This window comes from Oxyura jamaicensis, chromosome 2 (genome assembly GCF_011077185.1).
Source record: "Oxyura jamaicensis isolate SHBP4307 breed ruddy duck chromosome 2, BPBGC_Ojam_1.0, whole genome shotgun sequence".
Taxonomy (NCBI): domain Eukaryota; kingdom Metazoa; phylum Chordata; class Aves; order Anseriformes; family Anatidae; genus Oxyura; species Oxyura jamaicensis.
Genome location: NC_048894.1, coordinates 140,768,412 through 140,785,615, shown reverse-complemented (window position 1 = coordinate 140,785,615; position 17,204 = coordinate 140,768,412). Strand labels below are relative to the sequence as shown.

The window sequence follows — 17,204 nt, the reverse complement described above, 5'->3', positions numbered from 1 at the left end:
AGTTGCTTCATGTTAGTGATTCTGCTTTTAGGTAAATTAGATATTTCTGAAAATCTTGGCTTGATTAGCTTGGACATATTTTGAGTCAAATTACTTTTTTTAAGCATTGTGCTGGAAACGTACAATTCTAGACAAGCGGTGTAATTTTTTTTATGCCAGCCTGAAGTATGACACCTCGCTGCAGTTGTATAATGATATTGAAAGCTGAGATTTAACATACTTTCTGTACATTCTTTCTCATTACTGGTGTGACAGTTTGAATCAATGTTCCTGGGTTTCAGCAGTGCAGATTTGTTTATCAGAAACTTGAGTAAGACAGTGTATCATTCTGTGGGAATAGCTATCATAAACTGCTGCTTGGCAATTGAACCCCAAAGACTGGAGCTACTGAATCAGTCCGTGTTCTAGATCCAGTTCCTTTGGGCTTTCTTTTTCCTATGTGACTGAATACGATGATGATCTGATGGAAATACTTACTTTCCCTTTACATTAGCTTCTATTTTGCTAGATTTTTTTTTAATAAATTCTTAGCTTCATTTTGTCCTTTCCTTTTGCACTCAGCTCTGTTGGCTTTCTCCTAATTTTTACCAAGGATCATCAAGAAAAGTTGAAATTGGAAGGCCGTAGAACGGAAAGAATGTAACTTCATCCTAGTATAAAATCTCATATAAACTCCCTGAGCACATGGTATGTGATAGCAGATGGCGTTTGTGTGCAGATTTCACTTGATCACAGAATGAGTTTCAATTAATTAAGGGCAGAATAGTTTCTCTAATTATTTCTTCTTGGCATAGGGATGTATGTACAGGGTACGTTCTGTGAGCATTTAATAACTGTATTTGAAGCGTTACGTGACAGTACAGTACACGCTTGCTTGGTTTCCTGGTTAAAAATCACACATTGTATAGTTTCTGACGTGTATTTATGAAGAGTTAATTACATAATGCATCCTAAGGGATTTGGATCTCCTTTAACTGATGCGTTTATTCAGGGCTTGTCAGAACTGCAGCTGGAAAACTTTGTTGTTTCAGCTTTTACAAAGCTTATAGCTCACAATCAGCTAATCAATGGTACATTGTTCCAAAGTTTTTTTTGAAAGTTATACATTTGTTTAGGAAGCTTCTAGTTTGGACTGTTTTTAACATTTGTGTATATTTTAGTTAAAATTCTGCCTGTAGCAGTGTCCTTAGGGGGGCAGAGAGGAGAAGCGGGGAAACATTTTTTGCAAAATTCTTTACAAAATGAGCCAATTTTAGCTTTTCTGGGCTGAAAACACTTTAGGTGCTTCAGCGTGTGAATCGTAATTTCAGAAGATCAGGAAATGGATCTACATAGAAAATAGGTGATAGCTACTTGGATTCACCAAAAATAATTGTCTTGGGTTAGGTTTGTTTTTGTCTTTAATTGTTTACAGAATATTCATGTCACCTCTCTTCCCTCATCGTGCTGGGAAAAATATCTCTGCAATAAAGCTTGATTGTCGAAACAGCTTTAAAAGGCATTTTCACAATGCAGCCTTTTAATTTCTTTTACAGTGTCATTTACGGTGAAATATTCTGATTAGTTAAAGTACAAATTGGAATGGGTAACATCTTCCCCATTATGATGTTTTCTTCCTGCTCCTTTTTTGCTATTCCAGCTCTTTGTGGAGGGCCGTGCTTCGTGGAACAGCAACCTATTAATTGCAGAGGTGCCAAAATCTCTCCAGCGTGGTGGATGTGAATAATGATTTGAGCTGAGTGGAATTAATACTGTCGGTTTGCAAATATCAGCAGTGATTAGGAAACTAATTATACCGTCATTTTACAAACGTTTTATATGCTGTGACTGGATTTTTTTTTTTTTTTAATCAGGCTGGATATCTTGCATGGTTTTCTATGAAAAAAATACTGCAGAGAAAAATACTGCTTCTTTAGTAGGCTTTAAATAGATGCTAAAGAAAAGTATAAGAAATCTTAGTTTAAAAAGTGTAAGATGAGGACTGCTACATGGAATTGTGAATGGATGCTAGATGGCAAAGACAGAAGTGAAACACTGGCAATTTCTTCACTTTGTTTCTGAGCAGAAAAGAGAAGAAAGTGTGGAAGCTGGAAAAGTAGAAACTAGAATAACTATTGGGATGGGTTCACTGTTAGCCTTGAGGTGCTCTTCCCATGCTGCAGGTTAGGAGCCTTCTCATCATGGGCTGTTTCCTTCTCCTAACTTTCTGAAGGACTTTTCTTGGCATATGAAGGATGAGAGAAACTTCCTACAAGAAAACGGAGGATCCTGGGCTGGCTGTGGGGGCAGCTGAGTAGTTGCATTCTGTCTGAGACTGTTTGAGAAGGATAGGCTAGACACTTGCTGACGTCTTTGCTAGAACTTGAAGATTTTCTGCACTTGGATACATTGGGACCAGAGCTGTTCAGTCTCTGTATAGGTGTGGGATAGCAGGAAGGAGCTGCAGCTAGTTTAAACAATTTGGTTAGTCTTGCAGAGATAATCCCAGCTGAGATTACTCTCAGCTGAGGGGAGGTTTCTGGTTGGAAACACTTTGCTCAAGGATGCTTTTAAGTAGCACAATTCCTGTCTGGAAGGAGGCATCGTTATTAGTGAGCAGCCATTCTTTGCAGCCTCCTTCAGACAAAACTTACACCGTAATTTTGATGATGGTATCCTGGAGATGTCTGAAGATTTCTTCAACCTCAGTGGAAGTGCTAGGAACGTATTTTTTCAGTAATGACCATGTGCTAATTCTGCTTTGTACTGTTTTAATCTTTTGCTTTGCAAGTGTTGATAGCGTGGTTCAGAATTTGAGGTTATAAAATTCACATAATTAGATGGGATTTTTTTGTTCATTGTTTTCTTTGAATACTGTAGAGCAGGATTGTTTTCCTTTACCGTAATACCATGTGTTGATGAAGAATGATTTTTCCTCTTCACAAGTAGACTTAAAAGTGAGTTTTACAGGGTGGTTGCATGCATGTTTCCATGTTGTGAGGGTTATTGACAAACTGGAGAGGTCTCAACACATGTTGGAATATGCAGTATGGGACACCTTGAGTGGTGGTAGATGATCCATTATCATCACAGTGAGTGATTGCGGTGACCTTCGGTGTGGATGGCTTGCTTTCCAAAATTATGGTGAAATTTTAAACTGTCTACATAATGTATTTTTCTTCAAATAAACCAGGCCTGTGGGCTAAGGATGGACAAATTATTTTAAAATTCTTAATTTGAACTTTAAATTATTAAATTATAAACTTAAAAATATTGTTGTTCTTTTTTTCTCAGCTGTAGCAGAAGTGAAACTCCGTGATGATCAATATACCCTTGACCACATGCGTGCTTTTGGCATGTATAATTACCTTCACCTTGACTCCTGGTCCCAGGATAATGTCTACTATGTTGATCAGTCTGGAAGGGTTATGAATTTGTCAGTGACTCTGGTAAGAACAAACTTCTTTTTAAAATAACTGAATTTGAAATGGTAGGGGTAGAAAAAAATAAAGTAGAAAATATGTTAAGGAGGATCTGGATGCAAAATCAGAGGGGAAGCAATTGCCAGAAAGAGAGGTAGATATGACAAAAATGGTGTTTACCAGGAAGTATGAAGGGGTTTAAGTGAAATTTGTCACGTCTTTCAGTAACGGTGCTTTACTAGCACTGTGCTGCGTTGGTATTGCAATCGTACGGCATCTTACTCCGTGATGGGGAAGGCAGGCATATGGTGACAAGCTGAAGAAGAGAGCAGACACTGCTTTTCCAGTTGCCAGCTCTTCCTCCTCTATTTTGTTTGATGTTTGTCTGTCTGCTAATTTGAAAATCCAATCATTGTAGATATAAAGGGAGAAAGAAGCTGTGCAGTTTAGAATTATAAATGAAGGCATGCATAGGCTCATAACTTGATCTGGGCATCACTCACTGGAGGCAAAAATATGCCAGTGGCCCTGGGCAAACTTGTAATAGCATGTAAGTTAGACCAAATCTGGAAAACATGACAGTTCTCTGTTCTTATACTGATGTTCTTACACAACTATAAGTTGTTTTCTATTTCTTTTGAGGCATTTTGATGCATAGATGTGCTAATTGCTACTGCAAAGCCATTCTTTATCCTAAAGGGGAAGGAACATGGTTGTATGGACACGAGGTTTCTGGCATATGCAGTTGTAGTACTTTTTTTTAAGGAATAAGAGACTTACTGGTGGTGATTTTGCAGCTCTCACAATGTCTCCTTAGCTTGGAGTGTATAATTTAGAGTAAGATTGTATCTTTTACAATTATGACTAGTACCATGTTGAGAAAGGTGTGCTTACAATTTTTCACTACAAAGTAGGGTTTTGTTTGGTTTTGTGACGACTTTGACTCAATCCTTCTGACTCATCATGTATAGCTTCTTAAATGTTCACCTATTCAGAAAGGGAAATAAAAAGTCCATAATTGTAGACACTTTTTAGCTAATTTCAATAACAATATTTCATTCATCACCAGTTACTTGGTTAACATTTTATGTTGAAAAAGGTCATAACCTGTGGGTATTTCCATTCTCATCCTAAGATGTGTTCTGGCACTAACTGATTCAGAGCTGCTGTTTGATTTTTCTTCTGTTTAAAAAAAGCTAATTTTATATAACAAGTCAGTTGAGATCTGCCATGGGTTTAACATAATTCTAGAAAATAGAGCGTGCATCACATTAGTACTTCCCTCCTTCATACAGCTGTTCCTGTTTCATTCACGTATGTTGGTGTGGCAGCCTCTTCCAGTTCCTGTAATCTAACTTTTGGAATCATCTTGGTTGACATAAAGTTAAACAGATTGTGAGAGCATGAAATAGAAGGAGAGCATTAAATAGAACAGTTTGCTTAGAGTCCTGGCCTAAGCTTGCTTTCTTACTGTAGTTGGCTATATGTAATTTTCACGTTTGGAAGGGAAAATATCCGCTGTCCTGCTACCAAGGAGTTTGAGCATAACTCTGTGGGACAAAAGAAAACCCACGATGCTGCCTGGTTTTTAAGAGAACGTGGCTTGTTCTGTGCAGGGTTCTAGGGGAAGAATGATAAGGTCAAGGCTAAGCTGAGAGAAATCCTGAAATGGTGGTTGTGGAGTTGCTGGGAAATACAGGTTTCCCGACTATGGTAGGCTGAGAACTGGAGCTGCTTCACATTTTAGAGAATGTACAAACACTTTGAGTGTTTGGCAGACTCTCATTGAGATAAAATAATCTGGGACTTCTTCCAAATCTTTGGAAATCATCTGGATTCCCAGAAGGAACATCCAAAAGAAAGAAGCTTATCAGGGAAGGCCTCCTGTGATCAGGGCCTTGTCACAATCTCATTTTTCGTGCTTTTTTCCATGTGGTTGGCTAACCTTGCCTGGCTGCCAGGTGCCCACTGCACTACCCTCTCACTTCTCAGCAGACCAGTGGGAGAAAGGAAGATGGAAAAGCTCATCGGTTGATGGGCTTCATGGGCTGCAGGGGGAGAGCCTGCTTCACCATGGTCTCCTCCACGGTCTGTGTGGGCATCTGTGCTCTGGTGCTTGGAGCACCTCCTCTCCCTTCTTCAATGACCTGCAGGGCTGTTTCACAATGTTCTCACTCCTCTCTCAGTGCTGCTGTGCAACATTTTTTACCACTTCCCAAGTATGTTTTCCCAGAGGTGCCACCAGCCTGGGTGATGGGCTCGGCTGTGTCCTGTGGGGGGTCTGTTACAGAGCCAGCTGGGACCCGCTGTTGCTGACATGGGGCAGCCCCTGGCCTCATCTCACAGAGACCACCCCTCCAGCTGCCAACACCTGCACGTATAAACCCAACACATCCCATTATTAGGAGGGAACTGCATCTGTACATTTCATTCTTAGCAGATAAAACCGGGTAAAGGATTTTACAACAGGCAACAACTTGCATTTCTATCTGCAATACATTTAAATAGATATTCTTGCAGATAAAATCCCTTGGGCTGGAGGGTCCCTTGAAGTCTTCAAGGAAATGGCATTTTCTTAATACACTGTTGGAGGTTTTAGATACAGCAGAGTGCCAAATTGCCACCGTCTTTTGTCGCAATATGCAGCAAAGTGCTGTTTTGCAGAGGATATGTATTTGCACATGTATAAAGAGGAACTTGTATTCAGAAACATCAACAAGGTCTCTCATTACAAATGTGCCTGCTCATATATTAGTTAAATGTATATCATAAATATTTTTACAGCCAGGTGTAGTATACAAGGGAGGAAAGGCCACAATTAGACTGAATTTCAGTATTCTCTTCAACAGAAGATTCACCGTGTTAGCATGCTTATCCTAAATCCTAATCCAAAGAGCACGTGGGCTCTTAACAAGTAATTATTTATAGTTCTGATTCTTATTTCTGTTGCAACTTCGGTTTTTGTTTGGAGGCGTGTTGCAGTTACCCTTAGATGACAAATTATTCCTGCAACTGAAGTGTTCAGAAATATGTCATCTCTGAATGCAGGAGGTACAGATAAGACTGTCACTTGCTCAAAATCAAAGATAAATTGAAAAAGAAAAGTGAGGAACATGAGCAGATTTCGTAAGTTGATGAATGAGTATTCAGATGTTATTTATACCAAGTTGAGAAAGTTGTTACCCTAACTCAGCTAGAAATATATTTCTAGTGTTAACACTCATCTGTTACAGCTATCAGACTTTCACTCAGTAAGCCAGTATTGATGCTTTGATTGAAAGACCTAATGGCTAGTGCAGTGACAGAATTACTGGGCTTGGGGAGGTTTGTTTGTTTGTTTTTGTTGGCTTTTTATTTGTTTTTCTAGCTGACTTTGCAAACATCACAGAACTTAAAAAGTAATACTGGGATTGAGCTGGAAAATAATTCAGAGTTTTTTCCTATAGCAGGTAAATATTTAGAGTTGTTTTCTTGACTGTCAGCTCGTCTTGCAAAGAAGACTTTATTTTTATCTCAATATAATGGAATTGAGATGTTGTAGCAACAGTAACTTGTAATGGGACCATTAATCATACAATCACAGAATGGTTTGGGTTGGAAGGCATCTTAAAGCCCATCCAGTTCCACCCCCCTGCCGTGGGCAGGGACACCTCCCACCAGACCAGGTTGCCCAAAGCCCCACCCAGCCTGGCCTTGAGCACCTCCAGGGATGGGGCATCCACAGCTTCTCTGGGCAACCTGTGCCAGGGCCTCACCACCTTCTGAGTAAAGAATTTCCTCCTAATATCTAATGTAAACCTACCCTCCTTTAGTTTAAAGTCATTCCCCCGTGCCCTACACCCTATGACCAAGAGTCCCTCCTCGGCTTTCCTCTAGCCCCCTTTAGGTACTGGAAAGCTGCTAAAAGGTCTACGTGGAGCCTCCTCCAAGATGAACAGCCCCAGCTCCCTCAGCCTGTCTTCATAGGACAGGTGCTCCAGCCCCTTGGTCATCTTCATGGCCTCCTCTGGACTCACTCCAACAGGTCCATGTCCTTTTTGTGCTGGGGGCCCCAGAGCTGAAAGCAGCACACCAGGTGGGGTCTCACAAGAGCAGAGTGTGTGTGGGGGGAATGCAATATAACTCATGGCTGATTTTTTCACTTCTTTTTATGTTTTGTCTCTTCTCATTCCCACTCTACTCCTTGGAAAAATTCATTCTTATTTTAAATTCCTTATGTAATATTGCTTATTTTTACATTATGGAAATTGTTGGTAACAATGCAACTTCTTCATAAAACTTACAGAATTTAAATCTTACAGGCATGCTGAAGAACCTATATAAAATTTCACTGTGTGGCTGTATGAGCTGGCATGGGCTCACTTACGTGGAGCCTGGGTGGGGAGGTGTCAGAACGAGCAGAGGGAGTTTTTAGGCTTGTATTTTATAGTTCTTTCTTTAAGAAACTGCTTGTTGCTATTTAAACCTAATTCCAGTGAGTTCCTCTGACTGTAGTATCTCAGCATCCCCTCATACTTCTGAAGCAGGGAATTGCTGTCAGTCCCTGTTGGTCACCTGGTACCCAGAGAAACAGCGAGTCAGAAGACAAAGCTGACACCAAACGGCATTATGGACGGGTTTTGATTCAACTTTGAACAAATCAATTCAATTCATTGTCAGACTGAGGTTAGAGGCTCTTCTAATAAGTTCCTAAATTTAAATTGCTGATCAGCAAATGAAGAATATTATGAGCATTTCCTTTCTTGACTTCTGAGGAGAAGCTTTGTGATTTAAAGATTTTTTTTTTTTAATTTCACGTATATTGATTGAGTCCTGACATTCTTCCTCAGTGCTGATAACCTAACGTGGGCTTTAGGGGATTAAATGGCTGATAGCTGATAGTTTTTAAAATCAGAATTTCATACAGAACTATTTGAAGCTTATTGTTATGATTCATTTGAAGGCTGACAAAAGCATGGTCCTATGTAACGTTATATGGTACAGCCCTGTAAATCACTATTCCAGTGTTGATGCTTTTTTTTTTCTGTGATTTAGTTACTTTTTCCTAGACACAGTAGTCATACAACTTGTTAGTTTCAGTGGAACACTTCTATTGCAGAAAACACTGCCTTTCAGTAAAAACCTTTAAGAAATTCAGTAAAAGATGAGGACGCCTAGTGTTTGGGGTAGCTTTTTTTTGTTTGTTTTTAATTTTCATCCTCTCCTCCTGAATGTGTTCTAAATTAGTCGAACAGTTGAAGGAGTATTGTGATGCAACTGAATCTAGAGAGTGAACATGAATGCTTCTGGTAATTAAAAATCTAATTTGCATCTTTTCCGTTGCAGGTTTCATAATTGCCCTTGTGCCTTCTTGTAGTGCAACAGTAATCTCTAATATGAATTCAAGTAGGCGCAAAAGGCAAGCAGGCTGTTTGTCATCTGGTCTTTTTAGCTCTTGCTCATTAAAGTGGTACTTACCCAAATCCAATTTATCTTGCCTGCTTTTGAACATGTTCTAAATACACATCTGATTTAATAACATCTGGAAAAATATGAAAAATTCAAAATTGTCTTAAATACAGTATTATCAAAAAATGAGGCCGTGTTATGCTTGTACATGCAAATATGCTCTTCCTGTGTTGCATATACATGCACAAGTGTAAAGAACTATTCTAAAGGTGTTGCTTTGTATTTTTCAGTGCCTTATTTCATGTACCAGAAGGAGTGGGTTTCTTTTACTAGAAGTAGACATGTACATGCATGATCTTCCCCCTGCCTCTATTGTGTGCTGCCCATTGCTTGAGTGAAGGCAGAAGGACAGCAGATGCTTAGTTTTCTGGCTGAAACTCCAGGGTCTGTAACGAGACGCTGTTTTAATCTGATGCTTTTACACTAATATTTTTTAGTCCCTTTCTCACACTTACTCTAATAGAAGGTGCATTTTGTATGGCACATAATAGGTAGGTAGTTGGTTCCCTTCCCAGGTTTTCAATAAAAAAATATTGGCATAAAAGAAAAAAAATAAAGTTGCAGTGAGCCACTGACACGGTATGCTAATAAATGTATCTATCCTCATGCATAGTGTAATCATGATGTGATAGAAAAGTTATTTGCAAATATGATGTTTATTTTTTTTTTTTTGCTAGCTAATCAAAATCATTACTTCTCTAATTTTCTGAGTGAACTAACCACTCTAGGAAAGCTTAGAAAGGTTTTATCAACTCAAATGTGCCAGTTGAGTAAGAGAGTGGGGTAAAATTTGTTTTAATTAGAAGTGAGTGTTAATGAACAATTCTCTGGTTTTCATTTCACTTATAGTCTTCAGGATTTTATTGGGGTTGGAATTATTTGAGGTAAATGTTTAATTATAATGCTTGGGGAAAAGAAGTGAAAATCTTTTTCTTTAATATAAAGCATAACTAGTGCTATAAAATCAAAGAAAAAATTGGAATGCAGAAATATCAATTACAAAACACTTCTGTTTTCAGTAGACAAACTAAATCAGTACTAAAATTCCCTCACCATTTCCAAATATGTGGAAGTGACTCTTGCTACCCACTTATTTCGAAATATGCTCAACTGCACAAAGAAACAGGTGAATTGCCATTGAGATTTGTTATTCTTAATTTGTCTGTAATTCTTACTTGAATTGATAAGTACTTGCTAAAGTCTCGATACATGACTTTGCTTGTAGGACACTGCTCTGCAAAAGCCAAGAGAAGTTTTTAGGCTCCCTACAGACTTGACAGCTTGTGATAATTGCCTTTGTGCCTCCATATACTTCCCATCTTCCACATGGGTTACCCTTTCTGATGGAGCAGGAAGACTCTATTTAATCAAAACAGGCAAGCGTGGTGACAGTGCATCAGAAAAGTGGGAGGTAAGTCTTACAATAACACTTTATGAATTGTACATATACAAAATAATTCTTATTCCTGTCTTTCTTACAATAATTGCACATAAATGCAATTATGAAAAAAAATAATCTTTAAGTCTGAACTCTGTGCTGTTGATATATGGTTGTGCCAAGCATAAAAATAATTTTAATGATTTCTTTATGTGTAAAATGTCTGTAAAATTCAAATGGTTAAATGGGCACAGCTTCTTGACTCAAAAAGAATCTGTCTAAATAAAAGTGAGTATTTCTAAATATGTGGCTAAGCGCTTGTCAAGGTGAGCTTCCGAGAACCATTTCCCCTTTGCAACTTGTATGGATCTGCCTAGATTTTTTTTCCCACCATCATTTATTGTTTGTTTTTTTTCAACTGACCTGTGGAATAATAAATATATTTTTAAAGTCCAAAATTACCATCAGTCAAGCTAATAGCTGCTTTTGCTTTTAAGTTAAGAGACTTCTGAATTGCTTGTGCTCATGTAATTCTGCTTGAAATATTCACCATTTAATTTGCCCCATGTTAAAAGTGTGTCCATGGAGACTAGAATAAAACTTAAACAAAATTGCTCATTAAAAAAGCTTTGATAAGTAGCCCTGAGGGTTACTTGCAGAGTAGATAGAGTGTAAACAGTAGTATTTCCACATCTCTAATAGAGAAAATCTTCACATTTTGCACTTAGCTCTGGCAAATATTGGTGGTTAATATTTTTTACTCAAAGATGTTGGTTGTTGTTCTTGTATTTCTCAGGATGAAATAATTTACAAAATGGGTTATTTTAAACAGCCTTGATAAGGAGCATTTTTGTATCCACATCACTGTGGTGTTACAATACTAACAGTGGTATCAGTTATCTTGCTTGGACACCACAAATGTAGTTGTTACATTTCTACCTCGGTTGCCGTGGGCTTATTTGTCTGTCTTCTCTTAGTGTGAGAATATTGATCAATAAATAAGTTGCATCAGAGTTGTCAGTGTACCAAAACATCAAATTTCTATGCTGAGGGTTTGTCACCATTTAAATTCACCTTTTGAGTGTTTAGAACACCCAGTGGTTTACAGTGACTTTAACATCCCATCCTCACAAATCCTCAAATATTATCAGGTTTCAGTAACAGCTAGATGGAGCCTGTGCTCATTTATCCACTGCAGCTGAAATTCATTTTCCTTTATTCTCTGTGGATGGCTGAATGGCAGAGCTCAGAAGGTTGTGATCAGCAGTGCAGTCTGTTTGGAAGTCTTTAGCTAACGGTGGTCCTCAGGGGTCAATACTGGGCCCAATCTTATTCAACTTACTCATCAGTGACCTGGATGAAGGGACAGAGCACCCTCAGCAAGTCTGCAGGTGACACAAAATGGGGAGGAGTGGCTGATCCACCAGAATGCTGTGCTGCCATCCAGAGAGACCTGGACAGGCTGGAGAGTTGGGTGGAGAGGAACCTCATGAAGTTCAACAAGGGCAAGTGCAGGGTCCTGCACCCAGGGAGGAATAACCCTAAGCACCAGTACAGGCTGGGGTCTGACCTGCAGGAGAGCTGCTCTGCAGAGAGGGACCTGGGAGTCCTGGTGGACAAAAAGTTAACCATGAGCCAGCAATGTGCCCCTGTGGCCAAGGTCAATGGGATCCTGGGCTGCATTAGGGAGAGTGTGGCCAGCAGGTCGAGGGAGGTGATCCTCTCCATCTTCTCAGCCCTGGTGAGATCTTACCTGCAGTGCCGCATCCAGGTCTGGGCTCCCCAGTACAGGAGAGACTTGAAGCTCTTGGAGTGAGTCCATTGGAGGGCTGTGAAGATGATCAGGGGACTGGAGCATCTCTTTTTGTGAGAAAAGGCTGAGAGGGCTGGGCATGTTTAGGTGATCCTCCTTGAGCAGGGCGGTTGGACTAGATGATCTCTAGAGGTCTCTTCCAACATCAACCACTCTGTGACTGTGACTTTGATTTTAAAGTATTATTATTCTAGGAAATAATGTTTTATTTCTTATTTGTTGTTTGGATTTATTTTGTTTTTCAGCTTCTTGTGATTTATGCTGAATAAGCACCTTTTTAATGAAAAAAAAGCTGAAGCACATAGTCTCTAGAATTAAAACTTCCCGCTGTAGGTAGCTACTTCTAAATGTCTTGAGTTTCAAGATACAGAGGCCTTCACTATGGCGTTATTTCATGTTTACAGTAATCCTACCTAGTAACATAAAAATATGGATGCACTTTGCCAAACCCTATAAATAAGTCAGAAAGTTCTGACCCAAGCTCCTCCTAAATGTGAATATAATACTTCTTAATTTATGTGTAGATTCTCTGTTTCTTATTCCTATTAGAGAATATTCCTATTAGAGAATATGAAGTGAGTCTCTTGTAAAGATAGTAATCAAATAAAGTGAACCCCCCCCCCTCTCAGCTTTGGTTGATGATGCAACACCGATAGCAATGTACTGGGTCTTTTATCTTATTGTTTGCATATGCCAAGGTCCACAATGATTCTCGGGATCTTGGTTTGCTTTGGAGAGTAGTGAGGGTATTGATGAAATGCCTGCATTTTCATGTTGTGTGACACTCTCTTCCCCAGGTGGTATGCCATGATTAGGGATCCTGTTCTGCATGCTTGCTTCCTTTAGTACTAATCACCTACAGTGTAGACAATTTTGTAGATCTTTGTGCTTTGTCTAATGGGTCATTTCAGTGATTCTGTAATTGAAACAATAATAATGAAAAACATTTCAGAACAGTTTCTTGATAGCCAAAGAAGGAAGAGACAGAAATAGAACAGAATAGAATAGTTCAGTTGGAAGGGACCTTCTGGGAACATTAACTCCAACTGCCTGACCACTCCAGGGCTAACCAAAAGTTAAAGCAGTTGGTGGCAAGCAAAAATTAACTGATTTGACGTTCACTGAAGCCTTTTGCTGCTTTCTGAGACTTTTTCTGACTGACTTTTTGCCAACATTGTGTTTTCTAGATTGTGTTTAATGAAGAACTAGGCAGTCCATTTATTGTAGCACACAGTGTTTCATTTGTAAAATCTGGTACTCATTCAGTAGCTGTGCTGCTGCTTAGGGTAGAAAAAGATGAATTGGACACAAAAGGAAGTGGATTTCATGTTACCTTGGAATGGGTTACAATTGCAGAGATGAGCAAAGAGGGTAAGTGTTTTACATTTATGTTACTAGTGAGTAAGGAAAACTAAAACAAAAACCACAAAAAAGCTATCATGCTTTCATTCTTTGTCTTAGAAGTTTTTTTCTTCAGTTTCTGATATTTCCTTCCCACAAAAACTCTACTCAGATTTTACACAGGTCATTTTCTTCCATTTTCAGATCAAGTTCTCAGTTGTAGACCTTAATTATGACAAATATTTGGAAGATAGGAAGAAGTAAACTTCTACATGTGTGGTTAAAGTGATTAGAAAGCAAGCTGAGAACTTTACTTTGTGATGTTATAAAATGAAGTTCCTGTAGCTTGGTCCAGTAAAATCAGGGTTCAAGATATCTATTTCTAATAAATATCTGTTGTAATTTTCATAATGTTGTATGAGTGATTAAATTTCCAGTACAATACTCTCTTTGGTTATCCGTATAGTCCGAGGTGATCTGTTAAAGCATGCTACCTAGTTGCCTGGGTTTTTCTGACTGTATAGGTCTCTGACTCTGCTTTTGATTAAAATGACTATGTCTCTTCTATTAATACCCCCCTGCCCACACATTGAAAAAGGAGGAAGGGGAGGGGGGGGCTTTAATTAACACCCCCAAGTACCAGAATTACATTGTAGTCTGGTTACTGTTTTTTATTCCACTTCTGAACTAACTTCTAGCAAGTACAAGTAGGATAACTAGTTAAGGGGACCCAAATTAGATCTGGTTTATCCATTACTCTCTGTGTTCTGTGACTTTGATGTTTCCCTGAACGTAGCATTGATGTTAACCAGGAACACATTACGCTGGAGTGGTACAGATGATTTTTACTTTCATGATCTGGTCTTGTCTAACGTCTCTGCTAATATGTCCCCCCCCCCCTTTTTTTTTTTTGCTGTTGTTGGTTTGTTTCAAGTAAAGTTGTAGTTGCAAGTACAATAATTTATTTTAATGAAGAGTTGAAGCAGAAATGTGAAAAAATAAACAATTCTTGAGGATAATTTTATCACCTGTGAGGATTTTATTAAGTTATTGGTTAATTCCTAAAAATCCGCTTGCATTATCTATTATTATTCAGAAGTCGATCAAATACTTAGGCATCTGAGTCAAGGTAAATGTAAATGGAGGAAGAACACTCTAGAATGTATCGCCTTACCTGTATTTTAAGTAGTCATTACTCATGTGTTTGGGAGCACAGCAGGGAATGTTGTGGTCCTTGATGCCAGTAGTTAACAATTAGGACCTTCTCAACTCTTGTAAAACTCTGGCTATCAAAAGGGAAGGTAGGCATTTTCCATCATGAATTGTTATCACAAGCTATTTCATTGTTACTCAAGCTTTTTTAGCACCTCAAAAATGTTTGGAAGATTTATTTGTAGAGACTGAGAGTGGTTTTCTGAATTGCCATGCTAGCTGTGATCAAAGAAATCATCATAAGGAAAAAAAGAGCAATGTTAGATTGATTTTAGCATCTATGTGTGTAATAAAATCATTGAAAAACAAAAGAGCAATTTCCTTTTAATCCACAGTGCTCTTATTTAACCAGTAGGATTGTGTAGTATTTTTAAGTGTAATGAGGTTCTTGTAGGAGATTTTGTGCTCTAGAAAAATAGTACTGCTCAGTTTCTTTTCTTAATTTTACAGGTGATCATCAATATGAAATCTGCAGAAAGAGAGTTTTACAAGGAAAATCAGTCCCCCATTATGCAGCAATAGAGCCAAGTGGGGATGGTCTAATGATTCTTTCCTACAAACCATTCAAATCTATACAAGAAGAAGAAGAAAAGTTAACAGAAAATGATGATGCAAAAACAGCAAATGAAAAGAAAGGTAAAACTTAACTGTCAGGTTATGACAGACTGCTCTTTGTTTTGTCAAAAAAAAAGAGCTTGTCAGTTTAGAATCTGTTTGGAAGCTCCAGCAGTAAATGTTTGCCTTAATATCTGCCTTCCAGAATTTTTTTTAAAAGGCCAGTTATGCTTTTTTTTTTAACATATTTGTTTTCTTCCTAGGAAGTTGTGTTGGGCATAAACATATACGAGAAGTCTTTTTGGATAGGAAGCGCTTAAAGAATTTCCTTGTCTCAAGGAAAAGAATATTCTGCAAACAGAACTGTACTCGTTATTTGCTAACGTTTAAGACAACAGTTAAGTTGCCTAAATGCAGGCATCTAGCTGAAGTGTTCAAATTAAGAAGCTAGTCTTAGGTGAGAGAAGGGAGCATGGCACCCAAACAGTTGTTCAGCAGAAAGATCTCTCTATCTCTCTGATATGGAAAGAACTCCTGCCTTTGCCTTTCAAACAACAACAAAAAGTGTTTTTTTTTTTTGTTGTTTTTTTTTAAGAATGAGAAACTAGCAAAAGACTCCAGTAAGAAAGTAGTATAGAGAAAAAAGAATCAACTTCATCAAAAGATGCTCATACTTTTCTTCTAGGAGATCAAAGCAAAATGAAGTATATGAACTCCTACTAAGTATTAATCCTAAATGTCACCGAGTTCATAATACATATATTTATGTAGCTATATTGTGTTATTTCAGATTTGATTTTTGCTTCTGAATGTGAGAGAGAGGTTAATGAACCTATCTTAACTGTATGATACCAGCACAATTTTTTCAGTGGTGCAGAAATCTATTAGCCTATAGGCTAATTAGCCTATTAGGCTATAATTTTGGTTGTATGGCTATGTAAAGTTGGAGGCATAGCAGATACCAAATAACGTAACAAGATGTGCTGGCAGTAATACTCTAGTTTTTATAGGAGATTACAACAATACATGAGGAAATATTAAGGTGGTTATGTTGCTTATTGGTATTTTGGCTTTTTCTTTGTCCTTTCAGATTTTGCTCCATACATGCTTGACAACTAATAAGGTAGTCTAGAAGATAGTGTAGAAAAGGAGGTCCTAAGGTATTCTTTGTTCTTATTTTGTTATCTTACAAATTAAGACTTTAATATCAGATACGGTCTGTGTCAGTGTCAAAATTTAGAATTTTGATGGCAGTTGCATCTCATATAATAATAGCTTATTTGTAGCATCTGTGACTGATCCTGTAGCAAACAGGAAACTCATGGTACCAGGCTACAGTTCAAGAGTCCTTCCAGAGTTACAGTCAGTGAGATGATCAGCTAAATCTTGTACTATGACGCCTTGAGAGCTCTCAAAACATTCTGGAGAATGAGTCAGTCCATGCTTTGCTTTCCCTCTAACTAGGAAGGTAACATGTAAAAGAAAATGAATACATTTTGTGGTTATGTTTTCTGTGAGCAACTGTGCACTACCCAGTCATGCTGTCATAGCCTTTAGAATTATTTAGATTTATATTCTCTCCTTTTAGAATAGAATAGCTTCAGTTGGAAGGGACCTACAAAGATCAAGTCCAACTGTCATGACTACCTTGGGGCTGACACAAAGTTAGAACATAAAGTAAAGAGCATTATCCAAATGCCTCTTAAACGCTTACAGATGTGGGCCATCAACAACCTCTAGGAAGCTGTGGTGGTTTTACCCTGCTGGGCAATCAAACTCCACCACAACTGTTCTCTCATTCCCCCTCCTCAAAGGAAAAAGAGAAGAAAATATGATGAAAATGTCTCAAGGGTTGAGATATGGACAGGGAGATCACAACAATTATTGGCACAGGCAAAACAGACTCATCGTAGGGGGATTAAAATAATTTATTGCCTATGATCAGCAGACTATAACAGTGAAACTATAAAAGCGAACTAAAAACACCTTCCCCCGTCTACCCTTTTCTGTGCCCTCCTCCTGAGTGGTGCAGAGGAATGGGGAATGGGGGCTGTGG

General features: G+C 38.4%; 1 protein-coding gene across 3 annotated transcripts in view; it reads left to right on the top strand.

Annotated features, from left to right (window-relative positions):
* NUDCD1 (NudC domain containing 1) overlaps positions 1-17,204 on the top strand; it is a 36,461-nt gene that overhangs the window by 5,968 nt on the left and 13,289 nt on the right. For all 3 annotated transcript variants that reach the window (XM_035317817.1, XM_035317819.1, XM_035317818.1), the window contains exons 2-5: positions 3,274-3,428; positions 10,075-10,260; positions 13,228-13,411; positions 15,044-15,229. In XM_035317817.1, the coding sequence (XP_035173708.1) occupies positions 3,274-3,428; positions 10,075-10,260; positions 13,228-13,411; positions 15,044-15,229 (711 nt within the window). The remainder of the gene's footprint in view (positions 1-3,273; positions 3,429-10,074; positions 10,261-13,227; positions 13,412-15,043; positions 15,230-17,204) is intronic.